The sequence below is a fragment of the Copadichromis virginalis genome, linkage group LG12 (assembly GCF_057382275.1).
Source record: "Copadichromis virginalis isolate Kocher_CV1m ecotype Utaka linkage group LG12, C_Virginalis_male_GT1.1, whole genome shotgun sequence".
In the NCBI taxonomy this organism is placed as follows: Eukaryota; Metazoa; Chordata; class Actinopteri; order Cichliformes; family Cichlidae; genus Copadichromis; species Copadichromis virginalis.
Window position 1 is genome coordinate 16710253 of NC_140629.1, and position 22183 is coordinate 16732435.

At 39.5% G+C, this 22183-nt stretch overlaps 1 protein-coding gene across 2 annotated transcripts; it reads left to right on the forward strand.

The window, feature by feature from the left end:
• LOC146696745 (inositol polyphosphate-5-phosphatase A-like) lies at positions 1-21634 on the forward strand. 2 transcript variants are annotated; one of them, XM_085475008.1, is made up of 16 exons: positions 2-550; positions 8348-8389; positions 9198-9298; positions 9577-9664; positions 13423-13486; positions 14029-14132; positions 14366-14418; positions 15603-15722; positions 15899-15983; positions 16083-16178; positions 16270-16344; positions 16642-16715; positions 16801-16912; positions 17931-17999; positions 18079-18135; positions 20003-21634. In XM_085475008.1, the coding sequence occupies exons 1-15, from the start codon at positions 491-493 to the stop codon at positions 18121-18123; spliced, it is 1188 nt and encodes a 395-aa protein (XP_085331134.1). In that variant the 5' UTR covers positions 2-490; the 3' UTR covers positions 18124-18135; positions 20003-21634. The 2 variants fall into 2 exon arrangements, with proteins under 2 accessions (XP_085331135.1, XP_085331134.1); XM_085475009.1 differs by lacking the exon at positions 8348-8389 and having other exon boundaries at positions 1-550.
• The last annotated feature ends 549 nt before the right edge of the window (positions 21635-22183 follow it).

A 22183-nucleotide genomic window follows, 5' to 3' on the forward strand; every position in this document is an offset into this window, starting at 1 on the left:
AAACCAGCAGCGATCGGAGCAAATGGGCGGAGCGCCAGGAGTTCATAACGCAACACCGCCCGCTTTCAGAAGGCTCTCCGAGGGTTTGTCAGCAACAGATGCCCAGTCCAGGCAGCTTAAGAAGCCCTTAAGAACCTACTAGTCCAATTAATCCCGAGGAGGCGGAAATCCACACGTCTGAACGGGCAGTTACACAAACTTGTTACCTGCTCCCTGACTCCACGACGATGATGAAGACGAGCGCCTCTCTGCAGGCGTACGTTAACCGTGCGACACCGAAGCCCGCTATCAGCAAACGATTTGGACCAGAAGCGGGAAGGCGTCCGTGAGGGATAGCTGCTAGTCGCGACTCAGATTCTCTCTCAGACACTCACACACATTATAAGCCTCGGTAAGCTCCTGCAGAGTTGATCGCAGGCCTGCATGAGCATCACTGGCGACGCTGCTGCTGCTACTACGGAGTTTCCTCGGGACTGCTCGCGTCGTTAACATGGAAACGTTCACCGGTGTGCTGCTTGTCACCGCAAACGTCGGCTCACTCTTTGACAATGTAAGTAGAACGGCATCACAATTAAAGTCACACCATACTTAAGGTACAGTCAGAGGATTATATAAACGCTAATAGGCTTAAGTAAGCCGGTAGGAGGGTGTAGGGTAGGAGGCAAGTTTTTTTTTTTTTTAAATATTGAATCGGCTACATTGCTAGCTTACATCATAGGTATAAGGATGTAAGCAGTGAGCTGAGCTCTTCTGGTGCTTTATGTTTTTTTTGTTTGTTGTTGGGGCTTTTCGGTAATTGACATACATTTGCCTCGTAATGAGACGCTTTCAAGTTACCAAGCAATGTTTCCTTGTCAGCTGTCAGCAGCAGATACTGTTAATTAAAAGGAAACAGTCAAAGTTGACTCATAATTAGACAAGCTACCTGTTGGACGCGTCACGTGCCAGACTGGAACGGGTGGCTGCACCTCAGGTGGTAGAGCAGGTCACCTACAAATCGTGAAAGGTGGTGGTTCAATTCCAGTCTGCATGCCAAGCATCCTTGGCAAGACGCTAACCTCAATTTGCTCTCCGATACATCCATCGGGGTGTGAATTTTAGATAGAAAGAGCGTGCTTTTCTTAATGAGGGAAGCTACTTTGAGTGCTCAGATAAAGTAGTTATATCTACCAGTCCTATAAGAACCAGTCCTTTTACCGTTTACCAAATCCTTCTGAACCTGTCTGCAACACCCAGACATGAACAATAACAACACACAGGTCAAATAAATGTTGTCATTCAGAAGTGTTTGTTTTTTTTCGTTTACAGTTATGCTTGCAATTCAATTATACATTCATACTGATAATAAATAGTGAATAGACCTCTTTAACCCTCGTCATGTTGACATGAAGTAACAAATTGCCCTTTTCCTATAAAAAATAAAATAAACAACAAGAGTGCAGTGTAAACAGGTGAACGAGAAAAAACAAAAACACCACCACCAACACAATACTGTGCAATTTACATGCTGGAAAACTTTGTAAACTTTTGATGCTGTTTGATAATGATCAGCTCAGCATCTGTGCACACACATGTACAAACCTAATGATCTCCATACACACAGATGCATACACAATGCAGTGCATAATTCACAGAACAAAACATCAAGTTGCATTGAGTGTTGGGCATAACTCATTCCAAAGTAAACTAAGGTCAGCAAAGGTTTAATAGAGGATTGCAGGTTACATAAAGTTTATAACAGATTTAGTGCAGAAGTTGATTTATTGCCAAGGATGTTAACTCATTTGAGTTAACATCCTTGGCATCCTCTCAGTCTGCAAAGGTAGCTGTGCCTTTGCAGGAGTCCTCCAGATCCTCTATGAGGGTAATGAAGTTGCTGCCTCTCAGATTGCAACCATACTATTTCTCATCAATCCCAGGTGTAAAATCAGTGCTTATGATGTCACTACTGGGAAAGTGTGTTTGTTTTGTATTCAGTAGTCAGTTTATAGCAGCCTTGTAAAACTGCGGAGATTTAGAGCGCCATGGTAGCTCTATGAGTCTGTAACAGCCCAGTCTCACTTTTTTGCATGTGTCCAAAAACATACAGTAAAACTACCATTTTAAACACAAGATTAAATAATTTAAACTGTAATTTAACTGTCCCAACGGGCTCCAGCTCTTTCTCTGTTTTACCTCGGCTTTGCTTAAGTTTCAGGGAGGAGAGCTCTTAGACTCATGGAAATTTGGCTCAGGACCCGTTTCCGGTTGCCAGACCTTGCTCCAATGAAAACATGTCAGGTCCCATTGTGGGAGATATGTAAACAGATGAATATCTTCCGCGGTGGACTTGAACTTTTCCACTTACTTAAGTTAAGCCCTCTCATTTCTATAAACAAACATTCCTAAATTATTCACCCAACTTTTGGGTGAGAGCAGGACCTGCAGCACAAGACAGAGTAAATCCTTTTCCTTTGCAGTTCTGGGCTGGCTGAGTGTCCTGTTAGAGCAGCTCAGCATATGAGACATTAAACTCTCACCGATATTTACTGCCATCTTGGCTACCATGTTTATTACTGAGCTTGTGTAATGACTAAATATATACTTATTTATATATTTTCCCTTGTATAAAAACAAATGCCTTCATTTTCAGTCATTCCCAGCTGACATAGGACGGGATGTGGTCACCACTCTGTGACAAGACCAATCAACTTAATCAGCCTGTTTAATTCAATCAATCAATCAATCAATCAATCAATCAATCAATCAATCAATCAATCAATCAAAATGTATTTCTATAGCACATTTAAAAAGACCACAGCTTCACACAAGTGCTGCAGTGCAGATTACAACAATAGACAAAGAAAAGAGTTTAATTTCTACTATGCCTGCTGTCTGACAGTTTGCTTATTGCTCTGGTCAGAAAGAAAAAATAAAGTGTCCAACTGGTTGTTGTAAGTTTGCCTCATCCAGTTTTTAACGTTGTCACGTCTATAGAAAGTATAAATTAAAAGTATGTCAACTAAATGCAAATGTATTACAGCTGGTGGACAGAGTGTTTGGAGCAAGGCTGACGTGAGAGGAGTCCTATCGGTCACAATGGCTGAGTCGCTGTTATCCCTGGCATGCAAATGCACTATGCAAAGTGATTTCTCAGGTGCTAGGGAAAAAAATGGCCTTGCAGGAAACTGCATATTACTCTGCGCCTACTCTGGGCTGTAAATCCAGTAGTGTCACTGTAAGAAAGTACATGATCAAAGTTGGTATCAATTGATGAACTACAAGACTGAAGATTGTGGCAAAAGAAACAACTGTTTTACCTGGTAGTACCAGCTACTAGCTATACAAGTTAACAAAACATGACCTTAAACAGCAACAACAAAATCATGGGATGAAAACAGAATTTTATTTGATGAGATGGGTGGATCAGTATTGTCAGGGTACAGCACCTCACATGTAGCATCTAAAATATCTGCCTGCTTTTCTAAACCTGGAAGCACTGAACCTGTTTGGCTTCTTTAGCTGTGTATAAGGCTTATCTGCTGACTTTTTTGAGTAACATTTTACTATTAAACCTGAATATCAACTGTCTATGAAAAAAGACACAGACCTTCATAGATGACAAGCTGATGTTGGCTGGACTGCAACAGGTGCAGCTGTACTTGTACATGGCACAGGATAATGTTTCCAGGAAATCCCTAATGTTTATGTTAACCTGCTCAGAGTTTGAGATGACTTCCTGACTTCCATTTGAGCTGATTATCCATTAGCTGATATGGCAGTGCAATTTTAAATACAGAAGCTTTTCTTTGTTTTGCATTAATCTGAGGTTTCTACTTCTGTCCTTATGTCCCTTCTGTTGGGCAGCATAAATGAGCAAAAATACATCATCATTTGATCATCATTTATGGACTCCATGTAAGAATTAGGTGGAATATTTGAAGCTGCAAGTTATGTAACTCTTAAGCATTAAAAAGAATTTGACCATTTCTGTCACATTTACTAGTCACTTATTTTTTTACTTCAATTTGCACTTGTAGCTCTGTGCATGTTTCCATACATTTCTCTGTAGGGGACTTCTGTTGTCCCCTAGAGAGATTGTCCATATATCTTTCTTTCTTTCACTCAGTATCATATTTGATCAATAATCGCAATCTTTCGGGCATAATTGTTTTTTCATAGGACGATGAAATGAGCATTTGCAACATTAAGTCAATAGGTTTAAAAAAAAACATATAACACACACCTTATATGCTAGATAGATCAGGCCATGGACTGTACGACTAATCTGGCACATGAAATATAAACTATTGTGAACCAAGTGCCCTGTTAGAGTCATACATAGCAGTAAAATAAAGAAAAAATAATTGTATAAAATAAATAATTAGTTTATTCTAACAGAAGTCTGTGACATTTTCTTGACTGCAAAATGTAAAGCAGTATATTTAAAATTAAGTGTACCCTTACTGCTTCCATAGCAATTAAGTAGGGAAGTAGCTGCCAGGTGCTGCTAACTAAATGAACTTGATTAACTGATCATCAGCAAGTGTGAGCACCTTTATAAAAGAAGATGTTCTGGCATATGTTAACAAAGACAGAAAGACACCAGCCATGATCTTGAAATGAAATGCAATGAAATTGCAAATCAAAACCTAAGATTCTTAGGTTTCAGATTCTACAAGCCTCAGTTAGAATGTTAAATGTTAAAATTCATGACAGTACAATTAAAAAAAGACTGAACAAGTACGGTTTGTTTGTGTTGCCAGGAGAAAACCTCTCTGACAAAAACATGGCAGCACAACTTTGGTTTGCAAATTTGCATCTCATCAAACCACAAGATTTCTCAACCAATGTCCTTAAGAAAGACCAGACCAAAATGAAGATGTTTCGCCATCCACAGCTCCGCATTTGACAAAAACCAAACACAGCGTATCAGCAAAGACCTCATACAAGTTGTCATGCACGGCGGTGGAGGGATGATGATTTGGGATTCTTTTGCAGCCAGAGGTTGTTGGGGGACTTGCAGTGATTGAGCAATGAACTCTACTGTATGCAAAAGTATTCTACAGTCAAATGTGAGGCCATCTGTCTGACAGCCCAGATTGGGTCATGACGCAGGGGAATGATACGGTGGCCCTGAGAGGCCAAATGGAATGCAACTTCAGAAAACACTTGCAAAAAGAAAAATGCTGCAAAAAGAAAAACACCTGCAAAAAGAAAAACACCTGCAAAAAGAAAAATGCTGCAAAAGCACACAAAACACAACGGAAATGTTTCTGGGGAGACAATAACCCGACTGTGTCACTACCCGATCCGTACCGGAAACCCGATCGGTACCCCGCATGCGCGAACGGTGTCTACTTTCGGTCGAAGCGTTTTACGATAGTTACGGGTCAGAGTACCTGTTAAGATGTTAAGAATAACAAGTATCTCTTAAAATGTTTCCAATAATGAAACATTTCAGTATAATGTAGACAAAAACGAAAAAAAAACTGTGCACAGTCGGACCGTACAAATCGGGTCTACCCGATCCGTACCGCGCATGTGCAGGGGTTTTCTTCTTCTGTTCGTTTAATGGCAGTTTACTCCCCAGTGTACGAGGATACTGCCACCTGCTCACCAAGCGAATGAACCCTATTGTAAACTGAATTAGCGTCATTACAAACGTGTGTTAAATTTGATTTAGTGATAGTTGAGTGTGTTTATGCTTGTCTGTGTGGAGAGGATTGATTGGAATAATGATGATGATGTCCGCTATTAGGGCTGGGCCATATTATACCGTTCACGGTAATACCGGTATAATGTTAGGCAATGATAGGAAAATGAAATATCGCGATAGAATGGGAGTAAAACGCGCATGCGCAGTGCCTTTGTTTTCATACGCACATGGCCGATTGTTGAGGAACCAGAATTGGTTTGTAAAAATGGTGCAACTTCCGTGATGTGGAACTGGTTTGGTGTTTGTCCATCAGATACACAACAAAGCACATTTTTTGCAGAACATGCAAGCGGCCGTCGTTATTGTCATATTTGTCGGACTAAGATGCTCTTAAATCTGGGAGTAATCTGGGTCCTAAACTCTGTATGCTTCAGGTCAAACAACACTGCAGCATCACTGAGAGTTAAAAACTGTCTAAATTCTTTCATCTTTAATAAAACAATCAGCATTGCTGCTTTACCAGGTGTAACTATAAAGTTTAACTTCCAGGCATCCATGAAAACAAAACTTATTACATTTAACGGAGTTAGAAGTTAGCAGGAAGCTAGCGGAAGTTAGCTCGCTAGTTTCGCTAGTTACCTAAGCATGATATAGCATGTTCTGACTGAGAGATTTCTGAAAAAATTCAAACGTACAGCTCTGCTATCACTTCCAACATAAATGAAGACGGGAAACTAAACAGTAGTGACGTTTGTAGGGTTACTGAAGTTGGGCTAGCTGGTATATAATGATGTGCTACGTGATCGCTAGCGACACAGCTATGTTATCATAACATAAACAGTGAAGCTGGAGGACGAACACTAACACTTTTCCACTTATAAAAGTTAACGTGAAGGTTCCTCATGGTTAGAGACAAATGCAATCGCATGGCAGGATGCTGTAAACGGACCAAACTTCAGTCAGGATAACAACTGAGATGATCCATCCACGATACGAGGTTAGTTATACTGCAACAACATGGGAATAGAGCAGCTGCCAAAGAATTCAACATTAATGAATCAATGGTACAGAAGTGGAGGAAGCAAGAAGAATGAGTTTAATAAAGTTTGATTTATCTGACTGCTTTGATTCGCTTAATGTTCCTTATAATCCCGTGCACCTTATGGTCTGAAAAATACGTACTGCACACTGCAGTTTAATGTTGCAAAGCACCTCTTTTTAACTTCAGTGGATATTATACATGGTTATGCTCAGGATATGTCAGCCCATTTCTACTGGAAATGCCTTTTGGTTATACTTTCAGCAAGGAATTTGCATTTGCACTGTTACATTTTTATAAAGCTTTAATGTACATAAAAACCAGCTTCTTGTTTAAGTGAAAATAAATGGAAGGTTGTCTTTTTGCGCTAGTAATGTTGTGGAGTTGTATTTTGTCTCCCATCAATTATATCGTCAGTTATATCGTTATCGCAAATTTTCATATATATATCGTGATAAATATTTTTGGCCATATCGCCCTGCTCTAACCGCTATCACTGTCAATTGTCAGTAAACACTTCATCTGGCTCATGAATCTTTACATGACACATTACAAAGTCTGTATTATTAACTCTGTAATTAGGCGCCATTCTTCTTATTTTACGGCGCTGTTGTTCAATCGGGGAATGCTCTCTGTTGAGGAGAAAAGCATGAATTTGTTTGTATACGGATTATCCATTGTTTAAATGTCCCGGTAGTCGAAAAGGAGGCAGAGCTGTTGAGAAATGCTAGGTGCTAACTGGGCGCTAACCGTATCATTCAAATATATTGAATGTTGCAATGTTGGCAAAGAGAGGAATTGACGTAAGATTTGCGCATGCGGGGTACCGATCGGGTTTCTGGTACGGATCGGGTAGCGACAGGCTGTATCCCAATTCAGGGTCTGCAGCCTTAACGGTCCTCAAGTGCCGCGTAAATAAATAAATAAATAAATAAATTTTTATTTATACAGCACCTTTCAAGACAGATTCACAAAGTGCTGAACATAAGATTACAAGTCATAAAAATATTTAAAAAGAGAAAATAAAACAGGCATAAAATACGTACTCAAAGACCGCTGAGGCCGGAAGTGCGAGGCTTGTAGGCTTGTGAAATGGGACGGTCTAGCCTCTGTCGCGCTGCCCAGGTTGCCTAGCAACCACGATACTAACAGCTGGAAACGTTTCATACAGCTTTGTTTGACAGAAATGAAGGAGAACATATTTTGTACATTTGTTTCAGATGATATCATACTTACATAATAATATCATAATATCATACATACATAATTGTCCACAATAATACTGTTATCATGGCACTGTGATAATTGAGACATTGCAATAGCAGTGTTATATGATTATATCTGTGCAAGTGAGGGAGAAAATAACATTTAAAAGGAAAAAACATGAATTAAATATCTATTGTGTTGTCAGTGTTATGAGTTTCTTCTTCTTCACTGCAAATTGGTTAACCTCTGCTGCCTTTAGCCTCACGATCTGTGAAATTTAAATAGGGACATCATGTTCTCATAGATGATGAAAACGGGAAAGTAAATATTGTCCATTTTTGACACCTACAAATAAAAAACCTATGAAAAAAATTCTGATTTCCAGATGTACTGAAAAAATGTGTTGATCTGAGCCCAAATTATATATATATATATGTTTGTTTGTATGTTTTTACATTTCATAGGTCGGTGAAATTCAAAGTGAATGGTTAAAACAACTGTACAAGGTAAGCTGAGCTTCTGCATGTTGCAATAATAATATTACAGATTTCAGAATGTGATATTTCATGTTTTTGGGGGTTTTTTTGTGGGGAGTATGGCCACTTCTAGGAAGCGAAACCTGTGTTGGTTCTGTCCACTGTTCTATTATACAGTTGTAAATACTGATAACATATCTGCAGAAGGACTAACACCGATAGTCATCAATAGTAAACCTTCACCTGGCCTCCATTCATAGATGTAGTGTTGAAATTCAAAAATCACAATTAAAAGACCAATCGAGACAAACTGAATGGTCAAATATTTAAGATGTGCTGATTGATTTGCATTGCCCACACATTGGACATACTTTGTGTATCTTGTATTTCAAATTAAGAGTCTTCCCTAGAGAGAAATCTTTAATTTTTTAAACTGGATTATATTATGAAACATTTGCAGGAACATTCTGTGGAAAACGCTAATGTTTCGAAGAGGTTTTATGTTAAGAAATTACATCCTTCAAGCAGCGACATGTGAGGATGATGATGTATAGCAGATGAAGAGGGATAGGCAGTAAGAGATGTGAGAGACATATGGTTTCATGAAGTCAGTCTGATGTGGTTACATAGATTTACGGAAGGAACTACAACTCAGCCGTGTGCATGCATGTGCGTCATCGGTGCAATCCAGTACTTAAACTGATAGCATTACCAGCCCTTCTCTAAAGGACAGTTGCCTTCATCCTGTAACAATCATTATTGACCTTCTACACCCCTCAGTGCTCTTTAGTGTAAGCATGTACGTTGCACTGAGACTGTTTGCTTTGCTTTATAACAGACTATCCAGAGCTACAAGCCACAGTTCATTGCCCTGCACTTCCAGGAGGTTGGAGGAAAGGACTACATGTTAAACATGGGCCATGCAGAAAACTTCTTCTGGTAGGATTAATATGCTGATTATAATGCATTTCGCCATTTCCATTGATTCATTGTTGTCAATTAAACAGTTCCTTATAATGTGTCAAAAAAATGAAAACCATCTACGGTTTGATGTCATTCAAGAAGCGAGAACCAGTCAAGTCATTACATCTTTATTTAAAAACATAACATTAATTGATGGTTGTATAGTTGTAGTCAGAAGACTCTTAGTTCGTTAGATCTGTATACAAAGAAACCTCCAGTGCAGTGATCATACTTTTTTGCTCTGCTGTTACCAGGACCCTCGAGTCCAGTGAAGAAATGAAAGACTTTGACAGGTCTTGCATTTATGTGGACAACCAGTTCAAAGTAGAAGATAGCTTCACGGTAAGAAACACAAAAACGTTTCATACAGAGTAGTTGCTGTGTGTTTCCACTAGATGGAGTTCTCTTACATGTTAATGCACAATGATAAGTGGATGCATTCAATGCACTCTGCTGGGGAAAATCAGAAGTTTCTGAGAGTGACGCAACACAGTGAAACAAAAAACGTGCTTACTGACTCCAGATTGCATTGCAATCTTTGATTTTATTTATTTTTTGCTGTGTTTTACTGGCATCTATTTAAAAGTGTGAGTGTAAACACAAAACATTATTTTAGTGTCTATGCTGCAATATGCAGAAAATAGGTTTAAATGTTAAAGACAGTTGCATATAATTGCATTTTTGCTTGATGCAATGTGCATGAAATTAAAGGATTAAAACAATCTTTAAAAGAGACTTTTTCATTTGATTCAATTTTACATGATGGATTATGCAGAAAAAATAGAATTAGGGTGAAAAGGTCTATTGTGTTATTACATATTCAGGTTGTGTGTCATGTTTTTTAAAAGTAACTAAGTAATAAAGTAACTAATTACTATTGAAAATAAGTAACCAGTAAAGTAACAGGATTGCTTTCTTGGACAAGTACTTAGTCATTATTAACTAATTACTATTTTCAAGTAACTTGACCAACACTGGTTGCCACAGACTGCCCAAACAGACTTTTCTGTGAGTCTAACTGTTATTCTGATCATCATGTTAAAGATCAGGACATTGCAAATAAAATCTGCTGAAATCTGAACATACTATAGTAGTACTTCCTAGCTGGAGTCAGTTTTCAGTTCACTGCAGAATGTTAGATGTGCAAAACAACAGCCTTGTGTAAGTGACATTGATCTCAAAGATGAAGCACAAAACAGCGCTAAAGCTGTTGCGCAATATGAGCACAGGGAGAGGAGGTGCTCTTAAAGACAGGTCTGTTAAATCTCATGCTGCTCCCGGCATTTCTTAATGTCATGAGCTGAATCCTTGGTCTTTCGCTGGAATGCTGTTCAGTCACAGATTAAGCCTCATCGTCCACACCTTTTATGAAAGACGTTTTCTGTATGCACCTTCGTTTTTATTGTCCTCATGTAATACAAACAAGTTTTTAATATCTTTCTTAGAAAGTAATGAAAATGATTTCTTAAAGTTCACAGTGGCTCTTAACTGGTTCAACAGTATTAGTTTCCTAGAAATTTTGCCCCTAGCTGGAAGTGCAAAAGTTGTGACTCACCCCTCATTTTTTTTATTTCACTTTCGAGGAACCAGACTTTCTTGTAATTTTTTAAAAGTTGTTTGAGCAATAGTTCCCCAGGTTTTCTGACGAGCTTTTAAAGTTTTTCTTTAACCACTGGCTGCTTTTTTGCTTATTTTCAGGCCAGTCAGGGCAATGTTTTTGTTTTGTTTTTTTGTTACGCTTCTTAACACTCGCCTATGAATCATTCAAGATTTTAAAAAGCCATGAAATTCAAGGGATAAGCCCGTGTTATGGACAGCTTAGCAAAGAACCAGTTTTAAATTGTAACTTGAGGCACTTTGTTACTAGCAGCCTGTTGCAATCCTACTATTTGTTTCTATTTTTGTATCAACAAGTTGAGTCCGAAAAAGCTATGAGCCAAAAACATGTCTCGGCATACTTTGTAGAGAGGAAACTGAAGAGTCAGGCAAAAAATCTATATACAGCAGATCAACAGCATCTGAAAGTCAAATCATTTAATGTTATTTATATAGCTCTAAATCACAACAAGAGTTGCCTCAAAGCCCATATATTGTAAGGTAAAGACCTTACCTTGCTTCAAATGGATATGTCAGTATGTACAGAGGTCAGGAGAGAAGAACGACAGTGAGTGTCTACTGCATCTGTAAACCAGGGGGAGGCTGGAACTGCATTTTGGCCAGTGGTATTGGACAGATTTTGGGCTTCTGCATTACTGAAGCAGTGTGAGATCATCTTGACAGAGAGCAAAACAAAAGGCAGCCAACATCCAAAGAAGAGCTTTGAATGTCCTTCAAGAAGCCTGAAAAACTATTCCTGAAAACTACCTAAAAAAAAAAAAAACACAAGAAAGCTTGTCTAAGAGAGTTCAGGCTGTACTGAAGAATAGAGGCGCTCACACCAAATATTCACTTTCAAGCTGTTTGAATTGTTCAACCTGTTTTTTCCATGCATGTTTGCACATTTTTCAATAAATCGCAGTGCCTTTTTCCCACTTTCTTAGCAAAACGGAAAGAAAGGACAGTCAGCTCAAGACTTTTGCACAGTAGAGTGTTTTTTAAAGTATTAACCCACACTCCTCCCAGGTGATACCCTCACGCTGAACATTTGACAGTAGGGGTCAATGGCTGCATCTGTAGACTGAAGGTGCGTGAAGTAAAAAAGGGGAAACTCAATGGCCAGGTGAGAGTAGAGACAGGCCAAAGTCAATACATTTAACTCTAGATTAAAACTATTGATCCCAGCCTATTTGTACACAATAAATAAAGTGTGTTGGGGGCAGAAGACAGCCGGGACTAAGTTTCCTCTGCACTTGAGTGTTTGCACCCCCCGCTGTTTGCCCTGGGAGGGTTGCAGCCACCCCACCCCACCTAATGCCTCATTCTCATTTCGTCGGTGCCACCTGCATTGATTTTCAATTTGTTTCCCCTTGGCTGCGATCATCAGTTATACGGCCATGAGAGAATTTGGGGAGGGGTGGTGGGTTCTCTTTTCAGAGGGGTTGCAGAAGCAGAGGGGGAAGACTTGCATGAATTCCCAGTACAAATGGTGTTTTGATAAAAAATCACTTGTAAGTCAATATTTTTTTATTAAACTGTGCACAAACCTGATTGATGAAGATAGGTGTTTGGCAGAGTATGTGGAGGAAAACGAGGAGGGAAATGTGCCTCTGTGTGCGCCGACGTGTGTGCACATACTTTACAGTATATAACATTGTTACTAATCTAGCATAAACAAAGCGAAAAGGGTTGGCCATCTCGTGTTTTATGAATTGTTAGAGTACATTTCTAATGTCCCAATTTTGTGAAAAAAGTGCCAACATAACTTCAGTGGGATCTGACTTCCTTCCTGAGTCTACAAGCTGCTATACAAGTTAAGGACAATTTCAGACTCGGTTAAATAACTCATTGCTTAAATCTTCATTCAGACAAGTTGGTCACCAACTGCAGTTCGCAGACAAACACGGAGACATATCTAATTTTATTTATTGTGGACAACTTTGGCACTGAAGATAAATGAATTCTTCAGGGAGAAATTTGGGGGGTGTCTGTCACCGCGGTCTGTCACGCCCTGAGCCCTCTTGAGTGCCGGCTGATTTTTCTTCAGCTCCCAGTTTGCAGCAGCGGTGTTGGCAGACAGCGGGCTCACTGCTTAATACCTTTTAAATGGTTTTAATTTTCTGTCTTTATTGATTTCACGGGCCGCGATTAATCAGATCAGTGGAGCAGGCAGTTAGTACATTAAAAATGGTCAGCTCCACGTCAGGGATGATTGGGTACTGAAGTGTGCGTGTCTCAGAAGCAGCGCGTGGATGTGCTGTGCAGTTATACGTCCTCTTGGAAATACTTTATTACTTAAAGTTTGCCATCTCTTTGGAGAGTAACAATGCACTGTGTCATACATTCCCAATGCACAAAGCATACCATGTGTTCTTGCTTTCTTTGAAGAGGATCAATGAAACCAAAAGCCTCTGCAGAACGATTAAAAGTCCAGTTTCACTATGATTTTTTTGAAGTGGTTTACCTAAAACTGATTGTAACTGCTATATCTTTTCTATCCACAGGCTTTGGGGAGCATGTACTTCATCCACAAGACACTGAAAAATATACAACAGTATGACTTTCATGGTAAAAAAAAAACACAACGCTTACATGGATTTCCTATTTCATCATTCATCATGTTGTGCTAAATTTAGTTTATTTTCCAAACAACGTGTTGGAACGCACCAATGGTTATTACTCAATGCATTGTTTTGATAGAATCCTCCCTCCTTTGGTGCAGTCGGTTGTGCTGTTGCAAAATCCTTGTCGGTGTTTAATTGTTGGACATTTCTCTGGCAAACTGTGCTGGCAGTTTGAAGGCTACGTCTCCTATTTGCAAAGAACTCGAATTTAAAGTGGAGCGGCTATTTTGCTGTTGCATAGTCCAGTCACGTTAGATGTGAAAAAGCTCCTCAGAAAAGCTTATGGAAGGACCATAAACATCCCGAAGCTGCCACTCGCTGCGTGGCCCGAAACGATTGTTGTTCGCCGAACACAGTCTAATGGCCCGCTTATAGATTTGCTCATCATGTATGCCCCTCTGATGAGGTTAACACCAGTTTATTGATTGCTGTTTGCATGTTTTCTCACTCTTTTACATGTCACCTCCTTGGCTCTGCCTCTCACAGTTAAGAATTTTAAAGCAGTGCTGGAAAAGAACAGGTATATGGGCTCTCTGGACAGGGTCACCACCGTGGAGAAAGAAAAATTCCCAAAGAATTTCTGGCCTGATGTGAGTATGTATGCATGACTGTGCATCTGGGTATGCCTGTCGGGAGGGGCAAACATGGGCCAAAGGAGATGTTGGGACAAATGAGTCTACTGGGGCTTTCGGGGGGCCGTCTGCCTGCTCTGACAGGGTGATGAGACAAATTATGTGCAAGAATCAATAATTATCAATTTAGCCCTTTAAAGACACAGCTCACTGCTGTTTAGTGACTCACTCCAGTTTTTCCTCTGTTGCAGTTCAAGTGGTCCAGAAAGGGTTTCATGAGGACCCGCTGGATTATACACAACCAGTACGTAACAAACACTCACCTTCACCGTGATGCACCAGCAGGGTTGAACACACTTTCATGTGTGGCTGTTTGGTGACGTTTTTGGAAAAATACATTGACAATAAAAACACCCTTGGGAACAAATATGTAGCCTGTTTTTAAAAGATTGGAAAAGCAGCGTAAAAGATTGTTATGAGCCCAAAGTCCTTGACTGACTGTCAAAGTTAAATAAATAAAAAAATGTCCCATGGGTCAATGTTCAGATAAGACATCACATCAGAGGGCTGGGTATACATTTCACTGATAGGACCTAACCTTTGATAATAATTAAAAAAAAATGTTATTAAATCATATTTGGTATGTCCACATTGGCTTTGTCCATCTTTTACAGTATTTGGTATCAGTATGTTTAAGCTCCTACAATATGGAACCATAACTGCTGGAGTTAAAGCAACTGTTAGCCACTATGTCATACTTGTTTTTAAAGCATGCTTCGGCATCCCTCAGTAAACTGAAGGTCAAATATTGTAGTTCCTTGAAGACAAGCAAATAAAATTTTACTCAGTAAACATCTAAGAGGACATTTAAAACCTACTTTGATCTATCAAAGCTGATATAAAACAAACAGTGAGGCTCACATTCAGCTGCTCCGATGACCTTGTGGTTTCTTATCATCCAGTTATTAATATCTTCTGGGTTTTGTTTTGACAAAAATGTCCTCTTTACTTCACTGGTTACACTCACAGAATATAAATAATTAATTTAATGTGGTGCTCTGTTGGGAGCTTAGACTCGGCATGTTATAGGATGGTGAGCAGGGTTTTAATTTCATAGTAGTAGTCAGTATTTGCTCTGCTGTGTTGTTACCTTGGGACTGGAACAACAGGAGCTCAAAATCGAATGTACCACAGCATCATACTGTGAGTCAACACAGCTCATTTGTGAGATGCTCATTAATTGCTTTCTGGTGACAGCCTAAGAAAAGGAGCCAGTGAACTGCACTTGTTTGTAGACTGAACATTAACCCAAGTGTGCTCATTGATAAGAAAGCTCCTGTAAAGACACCTGTTATTTCACACACAGACTCACATACACACCTATCTGATGTCAGGCTTTGGAGTTATCGGATTGTTTCCTGTTTTTTTCCCCTCCATCTGCCACAACTCACCTTCTTTTGCCTGTGTGTGTCGGGGGTGTTTTCACAGAGGTCTAGACCTGGTAAATGTCCACCTGTTCCATGATGCCTCTAACCTCATTGCCTGCAACTCCAGTCCTTCCATTTACTCAGCCAACCGCAATAACGCTCTCAGATATGTCATCAGCAGGTGAGACTAGCAGCTGCACGCTACTGTATGAAAACATAATATTCAAAATGTGCTATCATGTAGCTCCTCTTATCCAGTGAATTAGCATTTTAACAGAATCAACACATACAAAGTACATTGGGATTAAGAATTAAAACCCTGTGTTATGGCTTAAGGTAGTATTTTTATTTTTCCAGGATATCAGACAGTCGGCAAACTGTGCTGCCTTTCTTTGTGTTTGGAGATTTCAACTTCCGTCTGGATACACTTAGTCTGGTCCAGGTATGCAAGAGCATTCATTTTCCCCAAAGTTCAAGTGTTGCAATCATGTACCAGTCTGTAATTTTGACATAAACCCTCTCGTTTGTGTTTTTTGACCAGGATTTGTCCACTGCTGCCGATGTGCAGATGGTGAAGAAGGACAGCAGTAACGAAGTGCAGAGAATCATATATGAAGAAAAGGATAACGACCACCAGGTGATTGAAACGAGAGAATCTCGTTTAAAAAAAGAAAAGGCAGAATTATCTGCTTCAAAAGTTACTTTCTCTGCCTCCTTTTCACCTCTAGGTTCTGCTTCGAATTGAGGAGAAGCTTTTCGCCTACCTGCACCAGGCGGTTTTCAGAGAGGACAATGGCAGAGCAGTAAGAACACAAGCTCACCTTTCACCCATAAAGATATCATCAGTTGCACTACTGAGAAACTCAAGGGAAACTTAGTTTGACCTGTCTTCAGAGATTTTAGATTAGATTAGATTTTAGATTCCATCAGCAGGAATACTTCAAAGAAATGACAGCGCAGTAAACACAAAAAGGGAGAAACATTAGTAGCAGTAACCCAAATTATCCCCAATGTTAAATCTGCACTCGCTCACATCATGCTTGTTTTTCATGTGTTGATGTTTGTAGTCATTTGTAACCATAGTGGCTTCTTTCCCTCAGCTTTTGAAGTATGACAAAGAAGTTGCAGCCTTCGATGATGTTATTAGGGAAGAGGACATCAAGTTTCCACCAAGGTCTGTAACTCTGCTACTTGCTGCAAATTTCTGCCATTTACTTTTCATGCTTTAAGAATTTGTTCCCCTCTTGTCTTGTGCTCAGCTACCCATACAGTGAAGAGCATGCTAAACCAACCCAGTACATGAACACTCGCTGTCCTGCCTGGTGTGATCGCATCCTTATGTCACATACAGCCCAAGATTTAATCCACAGGGTGAGTCTTTGCACAATCACATCATTTCATGATGACAAGAACACAATTTGATATAATACGTGAGTTAGCATGACGTGTTAAGGAAGCACTTTGGCAAGCTAGCCAGCCAACATTTCTAGTCAATGTGTTTTAGCAGTAGCATTAGTTAGCAACATTTTAAGGTTAACCAATTATGCTGCATGACTCTGACTCTGGTTAGTTCGTAAACCTTTGCTGATAGTGACGGGTTAATTTATCAGCCAGAGCAGTTCTAGGGGTTTAAAAAAATTAGCTAGCATTATCTATTTAAGATAGTGTTTCGCTACAATATGTAGCTTGCAGTTTGTCTGTTTTTGCAGGAAAGCTAATGTTAGCTAACAGATGGTGATACCTGTGTTTGCAAAAAGACTTCTTTTCCTGTAGAAGTCTGTGAGCCAAAGTCTGTAAAAGTCCTCCTGAGTTTTTGGGATTGTTCTGGATCATATTTTGAAATTGAGGATTAACTTTGGTGTAAAACTACATCTTCATTGCATAAGAAGTTGTAAATCACAAGTCATTAGACAACGGGCTTCGCATACTTCTCTTTCTTGTCTTGTTTGTGATGGAGTCTGTGTTGTGTGGGAGATGGTCGTTAGTTGAAGTTAGTGGGCTCTGGTTCTAAAATAATGTTGGCTGGTCTTACACACCGTTGGCACAGCATGCAAGCAGAGCATGGACGTCACTTTCTTCTGATTTTACTAGAAAATTAAGACTTTTACAAATAAATCAGCACACAGGATGTTAGAGGACACACAGATTTTTTAATACTACACGACACTTCACTCACACTGCCAATTTAAAAAAGTATTTACCTGGACACGGTTTTACATTCGTGCACACATACTGTATAACCTTTAATATGTAATGTGATGTAAATCTACTATGAACATAATCCAGCCCACACAAATGTGATACTCAAAATTTAACTTAATATAATTTAAGAAGAATCTGTTTGTTATGTTTACATATAAATGATCTTCAAGTTCATTCTTCTTTTCAGAGAGACGATGGTGAGAAGAGTGTTGTTTACAACACAATGGGTCCTAATGTCTGTATGGGAGATCATAAGGTAACAGATTACATAAGCAGTGTGTTGTGCACATCAGCCATGTGGACTGACTCTGGTGTGTTTTGTTTTTCTTCTGTAGCCTGTGTTCTTGTCCTTCTCACTGAAGACAAATGACCACATCTGATACTTCTAAATGGTAAGAAGTTTCACTGAGAGTGTGTGTGTGTGTGTGTGTGTGTGTGTGTGTGTGTGTGTGTGTGTGTGTGTGTGTGTGTGTGTGTGTGTGTGTGTGTGTGTGTGTGTTCTGTACTGCATGTGCAAGTGCAGCTGAGTCGATGTGGTAATTCCAGTGAATGGATTCAGTGTGAGAGAGTGAGCACAGTAATCTTTCTCTGGTCCCTGGAGAGCCATAACCCTACTGGCCCAGTGGAGTCGGGATATGAACTAAGAGTAATGCGTGCGGGACATAAGAGATCCTTTGTGCACATCGTAGTTGGAGTGCAGGCGATCTGCACTCTCGCTGATCTATGTCTATTGAATCCTCTTTGCTGTCACTGTGGCTACACATTAGGTGTAATGCTGGCCTGCTTTTCATTAATTACCACATGGATGGCTGGCTGGAGACACATTCATTGTGCGGGGCAGTATATTGGCATTTTTATGGCCATGATTTTGTTTTGCTGCCATTTCAATTTATTTTTTTAAGGAAGTACTGCCTTTTCATGATTGTCCTTCTTCAGAAAGCTTCAAAATGATGAGATCCACACAATGGGAGTGCTTGAAGAGGCTACAACCATCACCTTTTTTGTTTTTGACATTTCAAAGCATATGAAAGGTTTAGCCTACCACTAGTACTTTGAGGCTACATTTTAGCTCTTGCAAGGTGTGCCTTTTATGTAACCGTTTACATTTCAAATGATACTAAAAATCATAGTTAATCATAGTTAATTTTACCTCATTATTATTTTATCTCAGCCGCATCTTGAAAAGGTAATCCATGCTTTTATTTCATGTCGTTTAGATTACTGTAATGCACTATATTGTGGAGTTAGTCAGCATCTTCTCTCTCGTCTGCAGCTGGTCCAAAATTCTGCTGCACGACTTTTAACCAGAACTCGTAAAAGAGAGCACATAACTCCCGTCCTGGCTTCACTCCATTGGCTGCCTGTATATCTTAGAGTTCACTTTAAAATTCTCATGTTTGTGTTTAAATGTTTAAATGGTCTTGCCCCAACTTACCTCTCTGAGCTTCTGCATCCTTACTCACCCCCCAGGTCTCTCAGGTCAGCTGACAAGCTGCTCCTGGAGGTACCCAGGTCCAAGAGGAAGCTCAGAGGGGACAGGGCCTTCTCTATTGCTGCTCCTAATCTGTGGAACAATCTTTCCCAGCACATTAGAGAGGCCCCTTCACTGTCCACTTTTAAAACACGTCTTAAAACTCATTTTTACTCTTTGGCTTATGACACAGTCTGACCCTGATTTTATTGTTTTAATCTAATGTGCTGATTTTATTGTTTTAAATGTGTTTATATATATATTACTTATCTTATATTATTATTACTATTTTTCTCATTTTTTTTAACATGCTCAATGTATCATGTTTGGCATGTCAAGTGTACAGCACTTTGTGTTCAGCTCGTGGCTGATCTGAAAGCGCTATATAAATAAATTGCTTGCTTGCTTACCTCATTGACCTGAGAAATGGCTTTTGCAGGACAGTCAGTCTTATGTACACTAATTTAGACTTGATTTTCTTACAATAGCATTTAGATGTCTGAATCCACTGTGTCCTGTATTTGCACTGTAATCCACACTGGTTAAACAGTAGCTGAAGATCTGGTGGTGGAGCAGGTCGTCTACTGGTCGGTAGATTGATCCCCGACTCCTCCAGTCCACATGCTGAAGTATCCTTGGCCGAGATGCTAAACCCCGAGTTGCCCCTGATGTAGCCACCAGAGTGTGTTCGCTGTGTGAATGTGTGCGTGCACAACAATGTGTGTGTGAACAACAATTAGAAAGGGTTTTCAGTGCTCATTTACAAAGTGTGTTTCTGTCTGCTGCAGGTCTGTAACCACAGCATCCTCAGAGGCTGATCAGTGTGATTGTTCTCCACTACAACCGTCCCATCAGCCACCAAAAATAAGCCGGCGTTTCACTCAGCCTCAGCTAAGCTCCCTGCCACACACTGCTGACCACAGCTCTTGTATCATGTAACCCAGATTTATCAAGACGTGTCAAGAGTTTTTGAGAGTTGTTCCTATTCACCGCTTCCTCTGGGATTTTTTATAAGTCCCCTCTACCCGAAACCTCGGAGTCACCAGGGATAATCCTGCAAATCCTACCTGCAGCTGCACATTCATGAGACACATCAAGAATTTTAAAAATCATTTTTAGCTCAATTGATTGTATTTCATGTTTTTTCAATGCCGTCCATTTTACAGGCAGTGTCGAAAATAACCAAACTTTGTATGAATGTCAATTTACTCATTTCTTACTGGCCCTAACTAAAGGCATTTTTAAATATTCTAAAACACCCAACTTAAGCAACAATTAACAAAAGATTCAGGAGAGTACTGGGTATATGATGAACCACACTTTGTGTAGTAGTGGTGTCTTGAAAAGGGAAATATCAAACCCTCGTGGCCATGTGTGCACGCTTTTAGTTAGTTTTTTTATGCTCTATTTAGTACATGCATCTTTGCTTTGCCATCAACATAGCATTTTTTAAATGACGAGGGAAGCACAGCTGTCTTTGCTTCCAGGTGTCATGTGTGGATGATCTCCGCTGATAAAACAGGATTTGTGACAGATTTCCTTCCTTTTTTCATACAGGTTGCTACTTCATACACATCAGCTCCAGCCATGACAGATTGGATTTTTAATAGTGGTGTTATGATGAAATGAAAGTAGACAGGCAAAAGAAAAAAAGGCCGGTAACATTTTAGCAGCAGTGGTGAGAGCTGAATGGATTACCGCAGCATCCAAAATGAACTTGTGTATCTCTCTTATTTCCCGAGCTGTATTATACACATTATACCAAGTGCTTTATTACCTTGACTTTGCATTTCTTCTCCGATTAATTTGAGCTGTCCTCCTCCAGTTTACTATGCAGGATGTCTGGTCAGACTTCACCCTGCTGCGGTCGGCGTCAGCTGTATTTCATTGCCAAAAAGAATCACGCTGTAGTTATGCTGTAGTGTTTACCTACAGCTGTAGTTAAGAAGAACGTCTGTTTTGATTACCTGGCATCAAATAAATTGAATTTTAAAAAAAAAAAAAAAATCCTGTGCATAATCACACCTGTGTACCCACACTCAACAGAGGGGGCGCTGTTTGCTTTTGAATTATTGCATTTATCTTTGATCCTTGTCTCTTACTGCAGTACCAGTGTAGTAATATCATGTGTGAGTTAACAAGGCTTTGACAATTTTGACTAATGGATTCTGTTTAAAGTGTGTTTGTTGCTTTTTGGGTGTTTTATGGGAGAGCATTTTCCTATATTCATGCTTTTTTGATGCCCAGATTCAGAACTTTGGCATGATGTTTGTAAAGTGTGACTGTAGCCTCATCGCAACGAGAAAGAGTAACGCAAATGTCTGTTTGTGATAAATGCTTTGTCACAGGAGTGGAGCTGGTTATAAACACTACATTTGTGATATTTCATTTTTGTAAATAAAGTATCACCCTTTGTTGCACTTTTGTTTTTTGTGTTTACAATCAAGTCACGCCTCTTATGGGAAAGCAAAGGCTGTAAACTATGTAAATGACCTCATTTCCTGAGAGCAGTTAACCCTGACAGGGTATCTATTGTCTTATCTGTATACCAAGTTACTTTTTTTTATGACTTTAATGACTTATAAAAATATTATAAGTAAACTATATTCTCACTTATATTTGTATATATATACTTTTGTGTTGATCACATTAAAAAAATGTCAGATCATGTCAAATTTAGCCTATCGAAGTAACACAAGCTTTACATTAGTGTCTGCGTGTGTTATTGCATTTAGTTCCTGTAAAAAAACTGTGGTTACTTTGGGTCAGAAGAGCAAAATGACAGCTAAAACTGAGGAAATATTAAACCTGCGCTTCAGACTGAGAATCACAGTCAGGATTCTTTCTTTTTTCACTTTGTGTTGATGCAGCAGTTGGACTCAGATACAGATTTAAGTCCAGAATAAACAACAACAACAACAAAACAAAAAAAACAGATAATATCAGTAACAGCAGAGACCAAAATATGT

Excerpts from the sequence above, each read along its gene's own strand:
- LOC146696745 (XM_085475008.1), top strand. The coding sequence starts at position 491 with ATGGAAACGTTCACCGGTGTGCTGCTTGTCACCGCAAACGTCGGCTCA. Across the intron at positions 14,133-14,365 it reads CAAAGAATTTCTGGCCTGAT|TTCAAGTGGTCCAGAAAGGG; the intron begins GTGAGTATGTAT and ends CCTCTGTTGCAG. Across the intron at positions 16,913-17,930 it reads CCCAAGATTTAATCCACAGG|AGAGACGATGGTGAGAAGAG; the intron begins GTGAGTCTTTGC and ends TCTTCTTTTCAG.